The sequence below is a fragment of the Epinephelus moara genome, chromosome 18 (genome assembly GCF_006386435.1).
Source record: "Epinephelus moara isolate mb chromosome 18, YSFRI_EMoa_1.0, whole genome shotgun sequence".
Taxonomy (NCBI): Eukaryota; Metazoa; Chordata; class Actinopteri; order Perciformes; family Serranidae; genus Epinephelus; species Epinephelus moara.
Window position 1 is genome coordinate 14,982,025 of NC_065523.1, and position 26,292 is coordinate 15,008,316.

Below are 26,292 nucleotides of genomic sequence, written 5' to 3' on the forward strand. Positions count from 1 at the left end.
ACTCTAATTAGCATCTGAATAACAAAGAACCCGCGTGGCGAGAACCTCCCTCACTCCAGCAGTGGATGAAACCACCACTTTTAAAAAGAAAAGTCACTCAAGATTGGTTGGCGGATATGTACCTGTTGATCACCTTGGGAGGATGATGACCCTGAGTCATCGTCATCGAGTTATGTATTCGTAAGCCTATGTAAAAAAAAATACTGCAGTTACTGTGGACTATATATTCATGTGATACATGCTTTATGTTGTATTTTCATGGTGTTTTTATCCTGTGTGCTACACTATCAGTGATATGAATATTTTTTTGGGAAAGAAAAAAAAACATTGTCAAGGAACTTGTTGATTTAAAAACAAAGCTGTATTGATACAGCGACAATAGCAAATGCACAAACATAACTGTGTGAAAATAACTACTGGCAAAGCCACAGCTTTCAAAGTGTCCAGTCACTGTCTGAAACAAGAGCCAGCCTGCAGCCGGACCTAGGGCATCAGGTGAGCCTTGAAATGTCTTTCTGCTGCCTCTGAGTCATATGTATTTGGTGGCATTCTGTCTGAATGTGGTCCAATGTGCAGACGTCATGATGTGTAGCCGTGGCGCCCCTCCAGGAGCCCATGTCATCTGGTGCGAGTACATTTTGCCTCGCTTCCAGCAGCTGTAAACACAATCAGTACAGGAAATCAGCGATGCCCTAGCCTTGCAAGCTAATGGTCAGTAATGGATAGAATAAAACAAAAATATAGCCATGGTTTGTCACATTTGGCTTCAGCAGTTGGGCTCAGTTGAGTCAGGCCGTAAAGACGAGGGTAGGGGCTGGGTTTGAGCATCACTTGTGAGCCTCTGCAGAACTCTAATGAGCTGTTGTGATATGTGAAAGTAATGGATGAGGTGGAGGCACAGAAACAGCATGACACAAAGCTGGGTGTCATTTCAAGAGCTTGTTATTTTCATACATCATGACACCTTGGAGTGTCTAATTGTGCCTGTGCTGTGGCCACGTACCTGCAATTTACTTTATCCTTCACAATTAAGTTTGGCATGTGCTGTCACACAACTTTAGCTGCCAGCCAGTCGTCATCAAGTTTTCTCCCACGCCACGCTGTAAGTGTTTAAATATAAGCTGAACTTATTTTTCTCTCTTCCCACTTCTCTCTGTGTGACTGTTGTTTTCTACAGGTGATATTGGAGGCCAGATGGGTCTGTTCATTGGAGCCAGCATCCTCACCATCCTAGAGCTGTTTGACTATGCTTATGAGGTCAGTCTCAAGTTGCCGTTTTCACACTTTTATTCTCACATAATTGTTGAAACATCTAATTACGCCCACACATCATCACTCCTCTACAGCCTCACACAGCTTTTGTCGGTGCAATAAACTTTGATAGCTCTTGTTTTTTTTTGGTATTTCAGTGGAGAGCTAGAGTGTTGACCATGAAAGCTGACAACAGAAGCAATGTCACTGATACAAAGAGCAGATAAGAGCTAGATTTACTTCAGAGCCAGCAGAAATGAAGATGTGTTGGTGATTTTTGATTACTTTTGCTTTACTGTGTGGTCCTCTTCAGAGCTTCACCTGTTGCTTTCAGCTGCAGAGTTCTGAGAAGCACATAATAGTGTTCACCGCCCCTAGGGTCCTGTGGAAATACACAGGAAAAGTAATTTTCAGGAGATTTTTTTTGCCTCTATTTAATGGCCATAATGGAGTAATGGGGATAAGAAACCCTCATGTCACTGACATAAGCAGCTCTAAAGCTTTTAACAGCTTGCATGCTGAAATAATTGTGATGGCGTAGTTTGTTGCCATTTTTGCCACCTAATTGCTTTTTTTTCTTTGTTGTCAAATGTTCCTGTTCGGTCAGTAATTACATAAAGAGTTCATACAGAGCTTCTATAACAGACTGAATGATGCCTCTCCCACTTTTATTTCCCGATCTGCAGGTGGTGAAGGACAGACTACTGGATTTACTGAGCAGAGAAGAGGAGGAAGAGAGTCATGGAGAGGATGTGGTAAGAGCGGCCTTTAACCCCTCACTTGTCAATCTTCCTCACAGAGTGCTGTGTAAGTGGAGCGTGTAAACTGAGTGTAATTTCACTCACTCCGATCATGCATAGGAAAACCCTGCCCTATCCTCACCCCCTCCACACAAGCATGCCGAAAGAGCATCCTCACAAATCTAAAACTGTTTACAGGCTGCCAGTAGCTTGCCAATTTGGCAGGAAAAGCTCTGCTCTTTGAAGGAGCTCTCAAAGAGTCGGACTCTGCTGGGAGCAGCTAATCCCACCTTAATAAACACATGCTTGAACATCAAACTTTAGTTAAACCAACAATATATAAAAAATCTGCAGTGTAAGGAGAAGGCTGGGGCATGGATGGGTTACTGAACAGGTCTGACAAAGGCCCAGGGGCTCGAAATGTCAGGGCCTCGCCTGACCTTCACCTGAAAAATATCACCCAAATTAACACATACTGACCAGAAGCATATCAAAATGACCACAGAGAGACACAAAAGACAACAAGGAAATACAAAGGAGCTGCAGAGACACGAAATAACTACAAAGAGGGGCAAAACAGCCACATAGAGACGCATAACGACTACAAAGAGACAGAAAACCACATAAAGATGTACAGCAACAAAAGTCGATGCAAAGGAACAACAAAAAAGAGGCACATCCACCACAATGTCTGTGTGTCCTATGTAGGAAAGGTGGTGGATCCTTAGGCACATCTATGCCCATGGGCCTATTGTCTCATAATCCGCCCGTGGGTTGGAGTGGCATTTGCATGATAGTATCTGCAGGGTAGTCAATAAAAGTGTCACCTGCACTGTAGGAACATCACTGGACATTATTAGTCAGCTGGTAGCCATGGTATGAATGAAGCAGCTGCCAACCAAGTGGCAGCACTCTGCTAAATAAGCATAAATAAATTAATAAACCTGGTGTGCTTTTTCCAGCTGAAGGACTAAAATAAATTCACTTAAACTGAGAGTTTTGCACTGTGCCCTTTGCTGCTGTAATGGTGCAGATTTCCCGCTGTCGGTCTGAGAAAGGATTATCTTATTTTATCTTAGATCAGTGGATTTGTTCACACGAAACGTTCCACAATGAGCTCAACTTTAGTAAAATTTGGCACACATTTAGAAGCAGAGAGGCTTAAATACAGGAAGTTACTGTATGATGTAACAGCAGCAGCATATTAGTAGAGCGAGAAGTGTTAGCTGCTTCTTTACAGTCATGGTAAAAAGAAGTCAATGGTTTAGATTGCTTAAATAAAACGTGTTAACTCACTGCCCTGTGAACAATCATCTATTATAGCTGAAGTGCTGACATGTTGCTGGATGGACAGCACGTTGGTGGCTAGCTCCTATTTATGTCAACGCACTATGATGTTTGTTCTGATTATAGTTTTGACACATCCGTACACATGTATTTGTGAAGCAAACATTTATTTCATGTACATGTCTAATAATTGTTGTTGTGACCTTGCTTGAACCTGAGCGTATGCAATAAATGAAGGATGATTGCAGCCATGACCCTTCAGTCTTCCCCTGTCAAAGCGGATGAATGACCCAACACAGTGGCTGGATATTGCTCATCTGGACATCTATATTCGATTGGATCCCTGTATTGTTAGTCTAGTGTTGTCCGTAAATAACCAACCTGTTCATAGCCAACTGTTTGATTTAGGCTGAGATTAAGGTGGAGCAGCTGCAGCTTCCTCCCACTCAAGCTAATGTTAGCTATTCATCAGTACTGTCACTGGCATCATTTCCCGATTTACCGCATTGTCAGTGAATATTCACGTATTTTATGTGCTTCAGATTTTGATGTAAAAACCTTGGTTCACCCTCTATGCAACCACTTTTCAGCTTTTCCTGTTTCTTTCCTAATGAGACAGCACCTTTCTTTACCATGAAAGCGTGCACACGGTTGGTGATGACGCAATGCCGGTCTGGTCTATAACTTGGAAGCAAAGCCCAAGCTGCAATCCTCTCTTTTTTACATTGTGGCAGGGAAACAAATAAGAGATCAGCATTTTTGGATCTATTGTTGTTGCGACCAACTAGACACATAGATTTTACTAAACTGTCCCACTGGGCACAGGCCCAGGGCACCCTGGCCTTTACTTGGAAAATGTCATTCCAATCAACACTTATTGACCAGGAAGAGTTTCCAAAGAGACACAAAATAACTTCAAACACAGGCAAAATGACTACAAAGAGATGCAAAACTACCAAAAAAGACACACAATTACCTCAAGAAGACACAGTTTTACCTCAAAGAGACACAAAATACCTACAAGAGATATAAAACAACTAAAAATAGACACAGAATTACCTTAAGGAAACACAAAACAACAGCAAGGAGACACAAAACTACAAAAATATGCATAGATGCGCAAAACCACCTCCAAGTCTTTGTGTCTTGCTCCTATGAAGGAGAGGTGGTTGGCCCTTTGCATATCTGTGCCCAGGGGCCCATTGTCTCATAATCCACCCACGACTACACAGCAACTCGGCTTCCATTATTGGAGCGTGGAACATGGTGATGAGAGCCTACTCTGGGTGACGTGTTGCCGCAATGATGTATCAGCTCCACAAGTAGTCACCACATCAACAGAAATTTAACGAGGAGTTCCAAGTTAATTTTTCTTCACCACTCTCTGGTCTGACCGAGACTCTTTGTTTGTTTTTTCCCCAGAGTTCTTGTGACCCCGTGGCCAACCACTCGGAGTCCATCAGCCACACTGTGACAGTTCCCCTGCAGACAACGCTGGGCACCCTGGAGGAGATTGCCTGCTGAGGCCCTCCCCCACCTGCCCCTCAGAGCCACACACATCCAGAGGCTGCCTCCGCCGGGTGGCGCCACATCCTCTGTTAGGGCATCCTGCAGGACCCTAACAGGGGAGGGGAGGAGACGAGGACAAGAACAGGGATTGGCCTGCGGACAGCGCTGTGCTCTGTCACACCGCCCCGTCTGAGGCACTAATGGGGATTAAGGAGCTGTCGGCTGGACTTATCAGCCCTCTCTGTCACCCTGCACTGTACTGTGGTGGGAGCGTGGCCTCCGCTGTGCCAGACCTGCAGTGGGGTCTGTGTCTCCACATACATGTACACAGAAAACCAGAGACTGGGTGGGACATCTACCTTTGAAGGGGGCTCACCCCTGTGCAGCATATCTATATAACAAACACATTCATACGTCGCTCACTGCCAAATGAACTGTACAAAATTGGTTTTGAACTGCATGCGTCGATCTATCTTGCTCTCTTTGCTGATGCATACGCTGGACTGCAGTGTTGCTTTACTGTACATGTGTGCCATTTGTCTCTCTCTATCTGCAGGACAGGCCTGTGACAAGGGCCCAGTTGAGATATTAAACTTCGAATGTACAGATTGAACATATGGTTGTTTAAAATCATAGTTCAGATGAGACCAATCTTTTGAAAACCTGTTCTAATGAGCAACTTAGCATATTTTAGGTTATTATCTTGAAGGGGAAGGAGGTTGGTGATGTATGCACATTACTGAGGTACAAAACAACACCTTAGTTCACTGACAAAAGAGTGAAATCTGAACATTTTGCAGCCTGCATTTTGCATTTTTTTTTCTCCTGTCAGTTTCAGTTTAGTCAGTTTACTAAAAGGCATGTTTGCTACGTGACTCCCGGGGTGTTAAGCTGTTCCCCACAGACATCTTTAAAGGGATGTCATACTCATACTGTTAATTTATATGAATAAATGACTGGCTTCTGGCTGCCGCACCTCACCACAGCGCCCAGCTACTTGAGGTAGAATCTGAATTTATTTGCCTGCCAGACGAAAAGCAAGCCGTGTACAAAACGCTGCAACAAACGAATATGCCCAGAGTCATGTTAAACCATTATTTCATTAAGAGAATGCCAGATATTTCAGACAGCTATTGCCACTTTATGGAGGGTGGCATCATTTTGTCCTTCACAAAAAAGAGATAAACAGGCTTGACTATTTTAAACAATTTTCATGATTATAGAAATGATTACAAAACCACCACAATGAGGGTTCAGCCAGGGTCTGCTGTGATACGGTGTAAATATCTGATTTGTTTTGTTGGGTTTTTTCTCATTAAAACGGGTACCACGCAGACATGCCTGAAGCAGATCTAATCTATTCAGTAATACATCAACTCCAGGTCCAAAAGTGACTTTATATTGGCCACATTTTTTTCATAATGTTACTCTCTCGGTAGGTGAGAATGTCGCCTAACAGGCAGTAGCATTTGAGGGTAGTTGAATGTCATGCTAAAAACGAGGGACACACTTTGCTCTGAGCACCAGGCTTCCTTTCCGATACAGGTCTATCTGAACCTTCAGTGTCCTCAAGCAACAGTTACATATATACATACGGCTTTACACCAAAAGCTTGTGTGAGAACGTGGAAGATTTTAGTGTATCTGAGTCCATGATCATCCTAGCTTGGTCTCTGTCATCATGGTGATGTACATTACAGGTAGGAATGAATTCAAATGCTTTGTGAGACTGTTTGAATTATGATTTCCCATCTGTGGCTCAACCTGCTGTCTGTGTGTGCTATCTCATGTCGTGGCTTCAGACGAACACAAATCCTCAGCCGACCTGCAGGGGTGTGAGACGAACCTATCTCGCTTCTCTTGGTGGCAGCGACACTGGCTGATTCTTCTCTCTACTTTGGCTTAAATTGTTATCGCAGGACAGCATTTTCTCATTTTGTGATGCAGCATTAAGTGTGTGTTTTTAATGTGAAACAATTAAATTAAAAAGTTGTTTTGCAGTGGTGGCATCCTGTCGTTGCTTGGCTGAGCGAGGCGAGCGTATTTGCATTGCGCCTTTCAACAAGAAGGCAATTCAGACTGCTTTATGGAAGACATGATATAAAAGAAATGCAATGCCAGCAGCTCTGTGAAGCTGTGTTGTGCGAAATACTAATGTCAGCATGCTAACATGCTCACTGGGGAATAATACTTTTCCTGAGAATGACACATGTTCTGTCCCTGGAGCAGAAGCACACTATCTTGGGAGTCCTCGGAAATTTGCTGGTTTTCAATAAGTGCCTTTACATGGACAGTTTAATTCCCTTTTCATTCGGAATGAAAGTTCATTCGTATTAAAAGTGATTTTGTAAACACCTAATTTGGAATGAAAATGGCCAATGCGACTGAAAATTCAATCCGATGTAAGGGGCTGGAATATTCCATTTCTTATTTCGAATGAAAGAATTTCTCGCACTTGTATACACTCATTCCTCTTTAAGTTCATTCCGGTCTTTCTGCGCATGCTCGTTTCCTTGCCCTTCTGCCGCAATGACGTATATAGCGCTCGCGACTCGTTGCACTCACCGGTTTCCATTTGCCACAGCACGTTCTTCTCCCTTCTCCTCCTCAACAGACGAAGCATTAGCAGAACAAGGTTGTTGTCGTACTGCTGCTTCAAGAATATAAGCAAAACAAGCCTGAAGAAGGCACTAAGAACGGCGCCGTCAAGCATCTTGTTTTTCGAAACGAGAACTACAGTCCGCCCCGCCCCCTGTCCAATCAGAAACCTTCCCTGCCCCAAACCTTGCGCAGACCCGAATAAAGGTGATTAAACTGATCTCCCGTGTAAACCCTCATTCGGAATGAATATTTCCCATGTAAGCTACCTGGAAAAACTTTAGTTCTGAATGATTTAATTCAGATTTATTTCATTCTGAATGAGAAGCCATGATGTAACAGCACCCAATGTATAACTTCAGCTGCAGTCAAAAGGGTCATATTTGAAGCAACACTAAATACAGGGAGCAATATGCACAAACGTCTGGGTTCCCAACCTGACTGCTTTTGTGTATTTTTTGATTATTATTAATGATTAAGGCCAAAGGAAGCAATTCATGTTAGTCAATATTGCGGTTTCCAAATAAGTTGAAAAATAGCCACCCATAGACGCCATAACGTGAGATACGATGACCTCACTGTCTTTGGTTTAGTTTTACTCACTGTTTGATGATCCAGGTGCTTCAGTTGGTTTAAGAACTGATAGATTTGCTGGAGAGTTGCAAGATGACTGAACTGATTATCTTGACTGTCGCATTCAAAAAAATGAAAACAACTCCCCAAACAAACTTACCCCAAATAAACAGGCCTTTACAGAAAACAAAGTTCAAATCAATGGGGTATTATACGACTTCATCAAACAATAAAAACTAAGATTAAACAAATTTTGGAAGTCTGGAAGCCCGTGGCGTCTTCCACACTCCATACCTGCCTTTCATTAAAGGTTACAGAGATGCCAGGTCAGGTGGTGCACTCCAAAATAATAGGAAACTAGGACTTGCTCGAAATGGCTCTAACAGTCAACATTAGAATGAACATCACATAAAGTTAACATGCAGCTTGAACTTCACTATAGCTGCAAGAAATATGAAATGCCAAGTTCATTGCCTGTGATCTGTATGCTGAGAACAGCCTTATGGATCAAATTTGTTAAAGTAGGTAATTTGACATTTCCAAAGTCATTCTAATAAACTGAGACAGATTTCATATTCTGAACTTCATTGTTCCACCTTTTTTAAGTATTTCCATGCAAAGCTGGTGGCAGACACTGTGTTGTGTTGTGTTGTGTTGTGTTGTGTTGTGTTGTGTTGTGTTGGCCTAATTTACAGACATTTGATGAATTTGGCCATAAGGAAGTTAGTGTTGTGCTGCTGACTTTGCTAAACAGCATATAGTTGCCAGTTCCCAAGAATCCCATTTCCCGACATTAAAACCTAATGCTCACCATGGCGACACTAACAGGCTGATTTGTCGCAGGTAAGATGTTTGTGTGGTGTGTCAGCATGCCAACATTTTCCAACTAAACGCAACAATGCACTGAACACATACACAGCTTAGAGAGAAAGACTAATCAGAATGCTTTTACTTTAACAGGTATTTGGTCATTGGACAAAGCATAAAATGGCTTCTGATGGCACTGCTAATGTCAGGGGTTCACCAGAGTCAGTAGGATCCATCCTCTTGGCACCATGAATGTCTGTACAAAATTTTGTGGCAGTCCATTCAGTCGTTGTTGAGATACGTCAGTTTGGATCAAATGTGTTGGACTGACAGACAGAGCAGCATCACCTTCCTAGATTTATATGAGTTTAGAATAAATAAACTAAGTTGGAAGATTTGAATAAGCTAATATTGAGCTATATACTGAGTAAACAGAAAAATAGAAAGCTAGAGTGCAGGGAGAAATATGAATAAATAGCCCCAAATGTATTCTAACAAAATGAAGTGGTAAACTGAGGAGTTATAAGCCTCAATTTAAAAGAAGTGAGGTTTGGAGTGAGTGTGAAGCCCTGCAGTCGTCCTCAGCTAATGTGTCATTTCTTTCTTTGGAGGTTTGGACAGTGACGTGAACTGACTTGGGGACATTCTCAACTTTTATAAGAAGGAGTTGGAAAAGAATAAAGAGAATGAGTCGCACAAAGCGCCTGACAGCCCCTGTGTGGGGGGAAAAAAAACAAGAGAATAACAAGCCACACTGGATCAAATGTACAGTAGCTTGGCAAGGTGCAATTTCCCGCTGACGTCTGTGCTGCACGCACTTAGTATCAGCTGAAGTGTTCCCCCATTCAGCCTTAAAAATGATTACAGCAGCTTGGACAATGGAGGAGTCACGCCACAGCAGCGGAAAAATCAGCTTGAAACCTGATTTAGCCTGCTGGTCAGGTTTTATTAAGCTTCGCTACTTTTAAGAAAACCAAACAGCAGCAGCAGCAGCAGCAGCAGCAGCAGCGAGCACTGGAACTCAGAGAACGCTATATCTCTTCTCTCTCCGTGACTACACATTTGTTTCATTCATTCAGTGTAATGCTTTCTCCTGCAGCTCAGACCAGCACAAATCATATTACATGTAAACGAACGCATTCAACTTGCCTCAAAAGTAGAGGCAGGGATGATTGTGGTAAATGGATGTACTGTGGGCTGCTTAGGAGCTGTCCTCATATGGACTTTTGGTTTAGTTTAACTTCAGAGCAGCACTTTTTTTTGAGTTAACTATTGTATAAAAGAATCCCTGGTTTTTGGTTTACTTATATTAATATGCTACACATTGCCAGAGAGTCTTATGTGGGAGCTGCTGCAGGCTGGGGGTTCAGCGTCAGTTCAGTCTCAGTTCATTTAGCAGATATTTAGGCAGAGAATATTGCCTGCAGGTCAGCCACAGTGCATCAGCAGCTCATTGTAAACATACTGGTTGCCTTGGTGGAGTGGGATCTCACACGGCAGAGGCTTCACGAGTACTTAAAAGAGCATTGTAGAAACAATAAGATCAAATACTTTAGTGCGTGTAAGCGCTTCGTGAATTTAGTTTGTGCGCCAGAGCAAGAGGAGGAAAATTCTCAGACAAAGACAAAGAGGGAGGCGGGGTGTGTAACTAACTTCAGAGTCCTGTGAGTAGAAAAACAGTTTATGCATCAATCAATATGCATTTTAAATTTGATTTTTTAAGTTCTTGTGTTAAACACAGGAGAGTGCACAGAGATTGTAGGTCTGCTCTGCAACAGCCATTTAGCATTAGTGTTTGTACTTTATTAACAGAGGAGCTGTTGAAGGCTTTTAATGGTTTAACCTCTGATACTCCAGAAGCCGGCTTTATGGATTCATAAGAATAAAACAAGCTCTTCTCTTTGGAAAGAACTGCCTTTGTAATTTGTGCTTGTATAGAGATAAAAAAAACATCTTGCACATTGGGGCCTTCAGAAGATGGGGGAGATGGGTTTATCTGTAACTGTTCCTCCCGCCCTTCTTCTTCTGTTCACACATCACCTTGTGGCTGTGTGATGACAAAGATGAAGAGGTGATGGATGACAAGTCACAAAGTCACAGCCCTGAAGCTAAATGCTAAAGAACGCATAGCCAGAAACCAAACACAAATAAGGATGGTTACACGTAAACACACATTACAGAAGTGTTTTGACTATTTGCTTTGTCGTCCCTGACAAAAGAGTCCCTGTTTCTCTCAACGACTGTCAGGACTAGCACCGCCTCCTTGGATGAAGTCACCAGCCTGAAGGAGCAACACAGTAATAACTCTGAAAGTCTGTCGACATGCATTTGATCTTAATTTAGTCTTAATTTAAGTTTCCATATTAGAAATTCTTCATAAAAACTGACAAAATGTTACATTATAATGTTAAAAAACTAACTATTATGTATTATCAATAATCTTTTCATTTATTTTCTTGATTAATTAAATAATTATTTGCCAGGACAAAGAAAACTAGCAAAGATTTCACATTTTAGAAGCTGGAACCTGTGAATTTTTGATATTTTTCATAAAGAAAATTACTCAAAAAGAATAAGTGATTATCAACACAACACAACATTCAAAGCTGGCTCCTCCTCCTGCTGTTGTAGGAACATTACATTTGTTGTAATGGAAAAGCCAAAGCTAACTAAAGCCCAGTTTCCACCAATCACTTTTGATATCATACCTTTGGAACCAAAAGTAACCCTTCAGACATGGTACCTAGACCCTAGGTCCCCTTAGCGTTTCCACTGCAAACAGTAGTCTTTCCATTGGGCGAGGTTGTTGTCACTCACTGCTCCGTCCAGCACTCTGTATTTCCTCCTTTATTAGTCTGGACCTCGTTTATCATCCACAGAACATTTTTAGAACAAAATAGAACAGGCTGCAGTGAGATTCTTTCTCAATGGCATATTTGAAAATAGTGGGTTTGTGCATTTATTCCGTCTAAGGCAGGGTTTAATGTTGCTGTAGCCCACCAGAACGACGCTCCGCAATGCTTTTTGTTCTCTGAGTGAGGATTGGGATTTATGCAGTTCACATAAAATTAATATATATTTTTAAATGCTTGAAGATCCACTCATTACTAAAAGTCTGTGAGAGAGATAATAAAAACTAAAGTAATGGTCAAAGTTGTCACATTGAAATTTAAGGTGTGCTGATGGATTCACATCATCATCTGATGCATTGAGTAACATAACAAGTAAACGTTCCACCTTAAAAGTCGTCGGCAGTCGGCCCAGTAAATTATTTTTCTCAGACTCTACAGCTGCTGAGAGAGGCAGCAAAATATCCTTCATTTTTATAGTTATAGTTTATAAATGTAAAACTCTCCACAGTATGAACAGTGGTTACATATAAGCCTCAAAACCAGCCACAACTCAGCCCTGAGCAGAGTGACCATCAGCTACTGACTAATCAACGGACTGCAGTGTTCACAGCTCCACCTTTTAGTACAAGATCTGTGTGCTAGGTACCCCAACATGGAACGGTTCCATTGGTACCATCCACAACTTTTCACAGTGTAAATGAAAAAAAAAAGCATGTTTTTTTGTTAGGGAAATCCTGCAGAGTTATTGCAATTTTTCAGTTATGAGCTTTTGTATCATAGGCAGGTCATTATCTTCTGCCCACGCCATTATACAGGATATTTGCTTGTTGGCAGGTTAACTCAAAAAACTACTTAACCGATTTAAATGAAATTAGCTGGAAAGTAAAGTACGATTTTTGCTGCAGATTTTACAGCAGTCGGTTCCATTCATTTCTGCCATTTCTGTTTTAGTTTTAATCACATTTTCATCTCATCTTCACCAGAATAGTTACATAAGATATTTGGATCACCCCCACAGATGTATTCATCTGATGATATTTACATATTCACTTTATGGATATTCCACCCAAGTTGCATTTGCTAAAGTCTTATATCCGTGGCCTATTTGACAAACTACTTGCATAACTCTGGGAAAGATTAGATAACAACTGCATGCTCAAGCCTTTTTATCTACAGGTATAATATGTTTATCTGAGGTATTTTCTCTGTGAAGGCATTCTACTTTAGGCATGTAATTATTTACATCCTGAGTTCATAATAACATCACTTTATTACATTAAGCACAGATGCTGTATTATGAGTTCCTATAAAAAAGGCTTTCTGCTCAGTGTTGTTAGAGTTCGAATATCTCAGTGGTTTTCCTCCATAAATACCGACAGCATGTTCATCAGTAAAAGAACAGAACATCAAGCTGGATCTGAAGTCTGTTTGATTAAATCTTCTCAACATTCGCAGCTAATCAGGCATCACATGCTTGTGCTCTTTATTCATGTCAGAGAGAGAAAGGCAGTTAGCGAGCAGATTAAAGAGAAAATGAGAGATAATTGGAGTTTGAACAAAGAGACAGTCGTATCATTCGCTGGAGAGCTGAAGGGAAAAAGTACAGATCAGGGAGAGAGACTGAATCTGGGGCTTCATTTTATCTTTTTTTTTTTTTGTGCCAGTCATTGACAAAGTGGCTTTTCCATTAAACTCTCCATCCTTTCTATAGAGTCCCACAGAAGCTATTTCCAACCTGATTTCTGGAAACTTTCATGTCAGTCAGGCCACACCGAGGACAGCGCAGTTAACCTTGAGGTCTATTATTAATGTCCCTGCAAATATGATGTCTCAAAGCGAAATTGGCAACATAATTGAATTTTTAACTATAAACAGACACCAAAGGTGGAGAGCTGTTGACTTTATCTCCCCGAATTAAATCTGCGATAGCACGGAGGGAGTCTATTTACTAAATTAAATTAGAAAATAGTTTGTTGTCCGAGACAATAACAGGCGTCCTAAAAATACTCACCCAGGCCAATATATAACGGAGCATTAGAAATAACTGCAGTATTTTATTTTACACATACGCTCACTGGCTATTACCTGGGGCTGAATCATATTTAATTACCTGTTGGCTGTTTATTGCTTAAGAGAGTTGACTACTAATTTAATCACAAGCCACAGCTCACCAGGGCACTGTTTTCTTGTGCTCCTAACGAGCCCCTGGGAAATCAGTGGCCTTCTGAACAGTTAACTTGGCTAATGAAACGACACCTGACCGACTGTCGTGTGTCAACGTTCCCGAGATCCTTCAGGACAGTTTTTACTCTGCGTGCCATGATAATTACTGAAACAAGGCTGCAAACATCCCACATGCCTCTCAAATCGTCATGGCCTGATGAGCTAAATCCCCGTACAAATTCCCTTAAAGAGATTTACAGGCAGACTTTGAAACTGAAGTTATAAAGCGACGTGTGTGTTGGGTCGTGTTCATGTGCACAATAGAAGCGTACCTTCAGAATTTCATCTTAAACTTGTCCCATGTTTTATAAAAGCTGGCTGGTCAGATTAAGGACGACAAACTTGTGGCATTTGCGCTGAACCCCGCAGACGGATTTAAAAATCAACTTTGTTGATTCCTCCGGCTGACTTGACAAACATGTCATGGTATTATGGTTGACTTTGTCATGAACCCTTCGATTTTTTTCATAGTGTCATTTTTGATTCAAGGCTGTAGCCTGAACCAGTGGTAGAAAAAGTATTCAGGCTCTTCTGAAGTGAAAATACCACAACATTAAAAGTCCAGTGTGTAGGATTTAGAGGTATCTGGCAGAGAGGTTGCAAAACTGAAACTTCTCCTGTGTGCTGAGCATGTGGGAGAACTACAGAGGCCAATGCAAAAGTGTGAAAACACGAATGACCCTAACTAGATTCAGTGTTTGGTTTGTCCATTTTGAGCTACTGTTGAACAGCGCGGCAGACTACATGGAAGAGGACCTGCTCCCTGAGCCCGGTCTTACTCTGAAGTCGCCGAAGACCGATGCTTGGGCAGTGACTTGCGGCATCATAAACCAATGAAAAAAGGCATCCTTTAACAGTCTTAAAGTTAAGGCAGCAAAAGACCAAGTGACCTGTTCCTTTTTCCTAAACCTAAGCCCGTGTTTTTGTTGCCTAAACCTAACCATGTGTGTTGATGTTTGTTATTGAGAAAAAAACAAAACGTCACTTTGCGGTGTTGTACTGTTGTAGTGCGTTTATTTTGAAAGGGACTGTATGTAAACGTTAAATTTACTGTGAAAACAGAAGTGTATTTTGAAAGAAGACAATGCATGTAACAGGCAGAACTTGACACAAAGCTCCAGAACGTCACCAACCAATGCACCCAGGGTACTTTGCACGCCGTATGTGGATGTGGAAAGTCCATGACCAAACTTCACTATGTGACGAGTTCGGAGTGAGAATGGTTTGGCTCCCTGTGATATAAACGGCTCATTTTAAGGTAACAAAAAACACTTTTCAAAATGAAGTGCTTCAGAAGGCAGCAAAATAAAACAAAAAAGTCATAAAAACAACAGGTTTCAAAAGAAAACAGATAAAAAAAAACAATTTGGTGTATAAAAACTGAGGACATAAAAGTTCAAAGAAAATCAAAACTCAAGCAAAATCAGGAAAGGCTCTCTGATTTAAGTACTGATGGCCAAATGAGGCCTCATGAACCACTGTCTTTATTTTCTGAAGCCACCAGATGGCGCTGTCTGTTCAACAAAGGTTTGAAAGTGCACTTCATTGCCAGTCGTTCAGCCTTTATCTTTAAACCAAGAGCGCCATCTGGTGGGGTCAGAAAATAAAGAAAGTGGTTCATGAGGCTTCATTTGGCCATCACTAGATTTAAGTATGCATTAAGAAGGTACCTAAACAGCATATCCTCATACAGCGTTTCGTATGATATCCTATTGTTACATCCTTAATGTAAAGTAACGGAGGTTAGGTTTAGGCAAGTAAAGTTAAAGTGATTAGGTTTAGGAAAAGAAACATGGTGATAATGTACCTTATAATAAGTTCATTCAAAGTTCTGGGGAACGTCCCAGGGAAAAGTCCTGTGTTTTGTGACCCATCCACCATCCAACCTGCCTCCTTATGTACTGCTCAGGGCTGCTTCCTTCTTTACTCCTGCCAGTGCATTGTCCATGTGGTTGCAGCCTTCCAGAATACATAGGTTACGCATAAATTACTGACTCATCACTATGTGGGATATGTACATATTTTGATGCATTATGTTTCATAGGAAAATGTGCTAACAATACATGAGAACAGCCTGATCTAAAAGAGATCAATGACTCAGCCGACCTGATTTCCTATATATCATTTCTACCAATAGATACCCCTAAATTGTACACACTGGACCTTTAATGTACATCAGTGCAATAGCAATCCATAAAATGGCTGAGATATTTCAGTCAGAACCAAAAGAGCCAAGAGGTGGTCCGCCTGACAGACTGGCATGGCTATATTTGGAGCATGGCTAAAAATATCCAATGTTACCATGAACGAATGAGTGTCTGTTTTCTTACACACATTATAATAGATGAAAATCAATTTGAGATGTAATTTAAGTGTGGAAAAAGATGTATGAGAAAACAGTGATTAATTTCTTTCCCCCTGAAATAACACATGAATGACGATGTTGTTTGTCTTGGCATTAAAATCTTAATCAGAGAAACAAGAAAATCCTCACATATCTTGTATCTGCAGGTGCCACAGGTTGCAGAGCTTGCACTTCATCAGACACAGACATTTTTGGAAACCAATAGATAAACACATCTTCCTCAGTCTTGAATCTGAATCTTGATTTAAATTAAAATTGGACAAATGAATAATAAATGAAACCGCAAATCCCCAAACAATCACAGTGGCAGTGAAGGGAACAGGTCAGGGAATGAGTGTGTGTTATCATGTCTGGGTGTGTGTTTGTGTGCTCCTCAGTAAAATGTATCGTGCCAAACAGTGATAGATAACACTACCTGCGGGGGGAGATCTGAGCCAAAGCAATGAAACCAAGGACACGAGGGAAACCTTTAGAGAAGAGCCTCCACTATTGCAATCATTTGTTCTCTGGCTCATCCATCACTGATAAAATCTACTTGGGGCAAGTTACATTATGAAAAAAGTCATCTGGGGAGATAACTGTGTGGCCTTCACGCTGTACAGTACCTAAGAGGCAGCACACATTAGATTAGATCTGCTGATAATGGAGAAGCAGACCACCGCTGCGTCTTATCATGACCAGATGTTGAGTTCTGATTCAATAACAAGTGGCCTTTTTCAGCATCACTCCTGAGAAATATGTATTTACCAGCTTTTTATTTCATCTCGTATCTCACAGCCCAAAAGTGAGTAAACAAAGTGCAGTGTGACATGGCTCTCTGTGTCTGGAGGCGTTTAGAATTAGGATGTTAACATTATTATCACAAAACTATTTTAGGGCAAAAACATCTTTAACACCATCTTCTGCCAAAAAACATCAGTGCCCCACTGAGCTGCCTCATGCTCTGCTTGTGCCATCTAGTGGTGACATAGCAACTCACTTGATTATGTTCTCCACTGTGTGTAAAGCTATTATGAAGACACCTTATAAACCTTTATGATCATGCATGACAGGGGGAGGCTGATGATAGAAATGGTTGTGGTATTTACTGGAAGTATTTTAAACAGCTTTCTCAACAAGACCACAATTGTCTACAACAGGACCAATCACTGGTAAAAATATTTACCGTATAATACTGGAAAAGCTAACTACTAGTTAAATAGTCCCCAGTCTTGCCTTCTGTTACAGGCTTCTGGGACAAAATTAGCAAATGTTGAAATTAAAGAATCCCTCCAGGATATTTTAGGGTTTTGTTAAGACCTTTCATGGAAAAACAGTATTGAATATTCAGTTCAAAACAGAACAAGATTAGATATCATAAACAATAGTTAGACCAAAGGTAAAAACTAGATTCACAAAAGTATAGACAAGGTATTGTTAAATTATTTTTATTGTAGTTGTGACAGATAGTTTCATCTGATTAACAAGAAGAATCAGAACCAGGTTTACTGACAAGTAGGTTTTCACATACAAGGAATCTGCCTCGGTATCCTGATGCATAACAGTAAGCACAGTAAGAGAATATGAAAAAAAAAAAAAAAAAGTCATACATAGGTCAAAAAAAGATAAATGGAAAACTTTACAAAAAAACATATGAAAAAATGTATGAAAAGTAAAATTTGTTTGTTTGTTTGTTTTATTGATGAAAGAAGCTGTGCATGTGTATACTCTTTTTTTCTGAATTTCACCCAGTATGACATGAAACATATACCCCATGTGGGTGCATACCGAGTGCGAGAATGGCGGACCCCACCACTGACAACAGGCTAGTTTGAGATTAATTGTGCCTCATCTGGAAAGTAGACGAGATCAGGCAGAAGAAGCAGGGAGCGATGACAAAAAGCTGCAGTCACTTTACAGCAAAGATTCTCTATTTCCAGCAGCCGTCAGAGATAGTACAGGAAGTCACAGAAATACTTTCATCCTGTTAGATCCTTGTTTGGCCCACAGCCTACAACCTAGCATTAACAAAAAAAATACAATTACACAGAAAATTAGGATTTTCTAATAAATGTGATATGTGGTCAAAACTAAGAACCAATCAGCTCTTTGATCAGGCGTTCCCATCATGCCCTGGGTCTTGCAGTTTGTGGAGAGCAAGTGCAGTACCTGGCCCTGAAAACTGTATCCACCTCAGTCTCGTGAGATAATCACTGCATTGCATTATATTTAAAAACTTTATAAGCTAGTGAACTTTATGTGGAGAGGTGACCAGAGACTGTATATACATTTAATAGCTCTAACGAAAAACATGCCGGCCATAAATAAAGTCTAAACTTTGGGTTGACATGATGAAAATGTTAAAGATTAGTACTTCAATATTTTACTTGATAGAAACTAGGGATGGCTCGATACCACTTTTTTTTTTATGTCTTATACCCATATTAATACTGCAGCCTTGAGCATCTGCCAATACTGACACCAGTCTGATAATAACTTTTTTAGTGTCTTACATTAAACAACCAAGCTTAACAGCTTACAGCATACATTTGTATGGATGTACTTTGCTTCTAAAGGCCATCTAACAAACATCATGCTCAAACTGTGAAACAAATATTGTATTCCCCTAAAGGAAGTAATACATAACCACAACATAACTCAGTTATGCAATACTGCTGCTCCTGTTAATTCAAACTTTTTAACACAGAACTTTTGCAGCACTTTTAATTCAAAATGAAATATAAGGTGCAACTTTACACAAACATTTTAATCTGTAAAATGTACATGTCTGTTAACAGCATGTCACGCAAAGTTTTGTGAACCATTTCCGTAAGATTGTATCGGATAGCTTTTTTTTTTTAATTTCCAATATCTGATTGATTTGGGCCATTATCGGATCAGTACCAATACTGAGTATCAGATCGGTACATCCCCAATATATGGGGCTTTGCCCAAACAGCAAAAGACAGACCCATGCCAAAAGTGAACCCGGTCTCACTTCAAAGTCGTCGAAATCCGACGCTTGGGCAGTGGCTTGCGGCGTCAGAAACCAATGAAAAAAGGCATCCTTTCACGTCGGCATGTTACGCGGTCGTTTGCTGTTACAGTTTAATGGCGTCCGGGGGAAACATGGTGGGACAAGGACGAAAGTTAAGACGGTGAAAGTGGAAGTGGGACGGGGGAGGGGTGGTGCATGTGTCCAACAAACACCGACTTTCACCTGAAAGAGTGATGTTCGCGTCCCATAAGATTCCAAAGCCAAACCCTATTCTTTCTTCCTAAAGCTATCACTTGCTTTTGTTGCCTAAAGCCAACCATGTGTGTTTGATGTTGAAGAAAACGTTAACTTTCCTGTGAAAACAGAAGTGTATCTTCACAGAAGACAATGCATGTAACAGGCAGAACTTGCCACGGCATCCCACAACGTCAACAACCAATGCAACCTTTCACGTTGTATGTGGATGTAGAAAGTCCATGACCAAACACGTCAATATGTGATGAGGTCGGAGTGAAAATGTGTTGCAAAAGTAATGTCGTTGTCCACATACTTTTGGCCATATATGTGCATATGTTAGTGCTCTCCTGCTTCCAGAAAGTTGAAGCCCCGTCCTTCAGTATAATCTGTGTACGCATGTGTCACACATTACCTTTTGTTTTCGACTGAAAGACTCTGCATATGTTGTTTTATTCTGTCTGTTATGTTTTTAGATGAGGTAAGACTTCCGAATGAAATTGGAAAAAGAGATGTACATTATAATCTTTTCCTGTAATGACTGTATCTGGCAGCAGCTCTTGTGGTTTCTACAAAAGACAGTGAGTCCCTGGACTGACTCACTCTGCAGCTGATTAATGAGCTCATTGCCAACACCTGCCGTCGTTAGCTTCAGATCACAAAGAACAAACAGACACAAAGGAAGCAGATGGATAATGGCTTGATTTATGATGCACTATCACTGTTTACAGACAAATCAAACATCTGTGCAAGGAATATTTAACAGGTAAGATAATAGTTTTTAATGTACTTTATAAAATGTGTAAATCTCAGAAAATAAATTCCTTTTTTTTGTGGATATGAATAGAACCACTGCAAATCTCCCTGCGGTAACATATAGAGGTCAACTTTTTCTTATTCACTTTCTAAGAAATTCATTGAAATTAAAATTAGGTTATTTCTTCTACTCTTCTTCAACTCTGAACTCTCATGCTTTGGTTAACAAACGCTTTTATTTCTAAATGATTTGCATCTCGACCTCATAATTCAAACAGGAAAATGAACGAGGAAGTTCCCTCCCTTTAATCTGAAGGTCATCTCATTCATCTCCAGAACAAGCCCTCGGATGAGAGCCGGTTTCTAAATTCCACTATATCTTCAACCAAGGCCCTAAAGCTGAATTACATCCAGTCTGACTCATACAGAGGGGCGGCTGTGCCAAACACCATATACCTGTAATTGAATTCCGATTCAATTATAGCTCAATATATCATCATCATTATAGCCGCCTCCAAGGCCTAAATGAGTTCAAAGGCTCGCCTCACAGGTTCATGTTCATCTTTTTTTTATTATTTTTCTACTATCCATGCCTCAAAACACACTATATCACGACTTTAGTCTCTTTATTAACATTTTCTTGACGTTTTAAACCTCCGTTTGATTGCCTTCTGCCCTCAGTTAATTAGGTTTACAATGCAAAGAAAAGGCCTCTAAAATGCTTCATTATGAGACGGCAGAGAGAATCCAAACCCATCCCAAATAATTAGAAAATACCATTTATCATCATGCTGAAATAAACCCACAAGTAATTACATTTCTCTGCATGGCTCCACTGGTTTTGTGTTTGTCCTCCTCTCTTGGTTTTGTTTTGTCCTTGAAGAAATCTTAAGTTCACTTGAAGTGCTTCATAGATGATCAGTGTGCAGAAGGACAACAAGGCCTGATTTTGCTAAGAATTTGCTAAGAATCTGAATGATCTAACATCTGTGTTAAGTGTTGTTCTGAAGTCCGTTTGAGTTGATATTTTTCTGCATTAGTCCAACCTCTTTAAGCTAAAGCTTAAATAGCAATATAATTGTAGATATAGTGTGGGTTTGACATATAAAAAGAAAATGAGCCTTAACACTTTTAAGGGGATTTATTCCCACTTCTTTCATTTTATTGAGCGAAAAGACTGCAAGGCCATTAAACTGTATATCACCCAAAGGCTCACAGGAGTTTTTAAAGAAATAGTTCATCATGTTGGGAATTGTGCTCATTTACTTCCAGTATTGGAATGTTAACTAAATGCATCAGCACTCAAGTGCTTTACCTACTTGTACAATTTGAGGTACTTTTACTTGAGTATTTCCGTTTTATGCTCCTTCTACTCCACTACACTTTGGAAGCCATTAAGCTATTGTGCTTTTTACTCAACATTTATTTGACATTAGTTACAAGGTACTTCGCAGATTCAGATTATTAAAGAACATATGAATCAACTACTCTTATAAGTGTGTATTATTATAAATTAAACTACTACAGTATAACGTACTTGAAATGAGCCCTACTTTTACCTGCTGCAACATTAGAGATGTTATAGAAAATACACATTACATATATATCATCTTCACGCATGTATAACATCTATATCTATCCATCATTGTTTTCTCCTTTGTAATGTGTGAAGGTGGACGGATCCCACGGGGAAAAACTATACAAAGAGAGACACATGAAAAATACTATCTATACATACTTTATGTATTTTTTCTGATATGGGCCATTCTGCATGATGAGTACTTTTGGTTTTGGTACTTTAAAGTTGTGATGAAATGAAAATGCCTTTTAAGCCTTTTAGATCATTTTTGTTCACCAATTTAACAGTATAGCTGACAAACAAAATGACAAAGAATCAATTTCTTTATATTCTTCGATCAAAATTAAACCTTCCCTCCTGTAAAAGGGTTAGGGCTAGGGTTAACCTAACCCCTTAAATATTACATAGGCTCGTACCAACCAATTTCAACCAATAATATCATGATATCCACACATCAATCAGTCTGCCACTTTTAGCCACACAGAGCTAAAATTAAGTTAGCTAGCTAACAACAGCATGGTACTCAGTGTGTCATCGTTTTCTATAAACACTTTGGCCACAGGCCACTGGCTGGAATTCACTCTCAGGAAAGTGGTATATAAGACTGCAGATTGATATTTTACAATGAACTGCTTTAACAACTAACGTTAGATGGAGCACACAATGTCCATCAGGCCCCCACTCCCTCTTTATCCTCTTAAACTAGTGATGAGGGAGGTTTGTGAGGAGCCACTGGCTGGCTCTGAGCCAGCAGTACTGTAGATCTGATATACTCTTAAACCCGCCCACTTTTTAGCAGTCAATGAAATTCAAACGATTTGATATAAATCTCTCTTGTAGCTTCCTTGTTTCCACAGAAAATCCGTCACAACAAAGAAGCTAAAGATTCTCCAACTTCTGTTTCACTGGGACTTCAATGCTAATACTTGTGTACATTAACTTAAGCAACATTTTCATTTCAAGACTTTAACTTGTAAGTAAAAGTGTATTTTGCTACTTTTACTCAATAAAAGATCTGAGTAGCCTACTTCTTCCACCACTGTTTCTGTCAGACAGTGTGATGAGAAGATTTCATAACAATCACATGTATGTGCTGAGAACAAAACTGCAGGCAGGACTAGGGATGCACGATAATGTCAGCACATCATCAGTGCTGGCTGATATTGGATTTAAAATTAAGTATCAGAAGCGGCCAACATGCTGATAATAACAGTATGTCATCGGCATCAGATCAAACAGTAAAACTAAGCAGTGCTGATCAAATAAGAACCAAGATTCTTTTTCTGTGTATCCTATTTCTCACCTAAAATGTTTTCAGACACAAACTTTAGCTTACTGTTTAACTGTAATTTGAGAACATTTGCTACCAGCCCACCACCATATTGTTGTCTGTGTCAAAACAATCAAGTTCGCATTACATGACCCTCCAGCGGGAGCGTTTATTGATCCGGTGCAGCACAGTGCACTCTGGTAGTTGTAGGTTTTCTATCTCTTGAGCAAAGGCAATTGCCTCAGCCCTTTTCCTCTGTTTGCTCTGGTCTTAAAGCACCAATTTCAAAAGTATTTGCATCTGTCTACTGTATCCACAGCCCAGTTTTGTGAAAAGACCATCTTTCCAGCACTGAAAGACTTATTTCAAGCAGTGGTTCTCAAAATGTTTCTCTCATGCCCTCCTTCAGTAGCTGAAAAAAAGTCTGCATTAACCACTGAGCTCCAGAATCACAGCATCATTTGTTGTTGTCCATAATGAAAAGTGGATCTGTGTGCAGCCTCGGCACACCTTCACACCAACATCGTTCCATTTTCTCAGCGGAGCAGCTTCACTAATTAGAATGATTGTTACCCAGTTTAATTGGCTCTGTCAGCAGCAGTCTCCGGAGTCACACGAGGTAATTGCATATGAGAGAGGGAGAAAGTCGAAGATGAACCCTCCACAAAACTTACCGAAAACCTAAGCTCCACAGGCAGAATAATGGGCTTCCTATCTTTTTCAATTACAGAAACTGAATGGGGACGGTAATGACGAATTAGTGCAAAGTCCAAAAAGGTGTTTATTACAGGAAAGTCTTACAAAGGCAATAAGTTTTTAGACTCCACATGGAATTATTTTAACCATGACAAGCAGCTTTGTACACGGAGCCTCATCTTTTTATATGCATAAGAGACTTCGTTTGCGTCCATCTATACGTAGTGCGGTGCATAGAGGAAAGAATCATGTTTCCCTGGTCTTGTTGCAAAACTGAATGATCAAACAAGTGCAAACTACAAGATACAAAAACAGGAACAGAACAAGATACAAGACATGGTACAAACATAGTGCAATCACAAACATGTGGTGCAATGGTAGGAAAATATAACTACATGTAGCACAGCATCTCTTCCTTCTCCTCTCCTCTCATGCTGTGTGCGCAGGCAGGAATGAGTGTGTTATTATGGTTATGAGTGACGCTCTGTGCTTTTGTCATTCTGAAATAGTTTCAGGCTTTTTGATTTTCGACAATGTTATTAGGAGATATTTCAACAGAAAAATTATGAGTTTTCATAGTGTGTGCTTCCTTCCTACTCCCCGGCAAAACCTGCACTGCATATATTTGATCAGAAGCTGTAAAAGATATTATTATTTCTCTTATTCACATCAGTAAGTGGTGTGAGATGAGATATGGGAAGAGTTTACATGTTTATAACCACATATAAACAGATAAATCTTGCACTATAAGTGAAAATAATGGTTCTTTTTGGTTTATAAGTTCATGAAAGATTTATTATTTTGTTCCATTGTTACATATAGTACATACAGTACTCCATGTGTCCTAGAGGTTCTCCAACACTGAGCTCATATATCTGAATATGATGGATGTTGTTTTAAGGATATTTGTCTCTTATAAAACATGACTAGCTGTGATCGTTTTTCATACAGGAGCTAGAGTTTATTCCTCCACAGATATCTTGCATTTCATGGGACTGTCTTGACATTAAAGGAGGATGAGAGTTTGTGACATTAACACTGAATTAATTAATGAATTAATACAAATAATCACATTTAAAGAAATCATAGAACATTTAACAGTAAATATAAAGGAGACGTCTGGTATTTTGCACTTTGAGCCCCATTTCTGGGTTGTTTATGACAGAACTTTTAAACTTTCAACACTTGGTCCCACGGGACACTGACAAACTTCGATCAAATCAATGTAGTAAAGAAAATCAGACCTTTTTTGCCTCGTGGAAATTTTTAAAAATTTGCTGTGGTTTGACTATGTTCGTAGTATAAGTTTTTAAGGAAAGTAACTTTGGCTTCGTTTTTCTCCGTACGCATGCAGCAGGACTTTCTGGATGAACATATGCCTCATGCTTTTTGGGTACTCAGCCTGGAGGATGCATACAGCAAGTAGAACAAATGCATGAGTGTGTCTTGGCCAGCACTCAGACAACTTATTTCTCTGAAAAGAAAAGTCTAGGCAAATGAAAAACTGTCTTTTTTTTGCTTAGTTCTAAGAGTTGATAATTTGAAGATTTTTAAATGTATATAATATTTCATGTGATATTTTGTCTTCAGCAACAGCTGTAACAAGCAGACGACAGATGAAAGAAAATCGCTGTTTCATAACCCCCTCATCATCCTCTAAAAAACTTTTGGTCAGAAGGAAGCACAAATACACACCCAATCACACTTGTTCCATATAGGGGCCAGTGTTTTCTTTCTGAAGTCAATTTTCATCTTTCTCGTCCTGTCAACGTTGAGAGACGGGTTGTTATTTTGACACCAGATGTGTGAAGACTGAGCAGACATCCCTGTAGGCACTGGTGCTGACTGTGATGGTTGTGGAGTTGAACTATGTGAAGTGTCTGGGGTCTCTCTGTAGTAAAGTCAAGGATGTAGTTTTAAAAGGAGGTGTTGAGGTCCAGGGGGCCCAATGTTCGTACCAGTTTTACGGGGATGATTGTGCTAAATGCTGAACTGTAAAATCAGTGAACAGCATTCTCATGTGATTCTATGTCAAAAACATGTCAGTATGTTATTTTAAAAAAACATCATAGTATATCATAATAAACATCATACAAATGTCATGGCATAGTATCAGGGTTTTCCCAGGGTTTTTTCGAGACCAAGGTGGCAAAGGCCTGTGGCAGGGGGCATGTTGACAGCTGTACTTTTAGATACAGCCCCCCCCCCTATTAAATATGAAATGAGGCCCCCACATGTTTGAGCTTTACACTGCTGACTTGTATAATCAGCACAGACATGTCCTGTGATTTTCAGCCTTCTATGACTATATTTACCCTTTACAGCAGGCACATCCTGACAGCTGAGAATATTACTGTCAGGTGTTGTCCCCCCTCTATTAAATCTGAAAGGAGGCTGAAAATCACAGGACATGTCTGTTCTGATGATACAAGTCACCAGTCCTGAAATGTGTGTTTCTCTTCTATAATACACATTCTACATCTCGGAGGCGACGTCTTTCCACATACAGGCTTCCTTTGCCTTTCAAACGGGGCAGAGCTCTGCGGGAAACAGTAGGAGAGACACAGCCCAAGGGG

The 26,292-nt window shown here is 40.2% G+C and overlaps 1 protein-coding gene across 2 annotated transcripts in view; it reads left to right on the top strand.

The window, feature by feature from the left end:
- The window catches only part of asic2 (acid-sensing (proton-gated) ion channel 2), a 540,319-nt gene extending 533,584 nt beyond the window's left edge, over positions 1–6,735 (top strand). For both annotated transcript variants that reach the window (XM_050069916.1, XM_050069915.1), the window contains 3 exons: positions 1,178–1,257; positions 1,938–2,006; positions 4,701–6,735. In XM_050069916.1, coding sequence (XP_049925873.1) covers positions 1,178–1,257; positions 1,938–2,006; positions 4,701–4,802 — 251 coding nt within the window. In that variant the 3' untranslated portion in view covers positions 4,803–6,735. The remainder of the gene's footprint in view (positions 1–1,177; positions 1,258–1,937; positions 2,007–4,700) is intronic.
- The last annotated feature ends 19,557 nt before the right edge of the window (positions 6,736–26,292 follow it).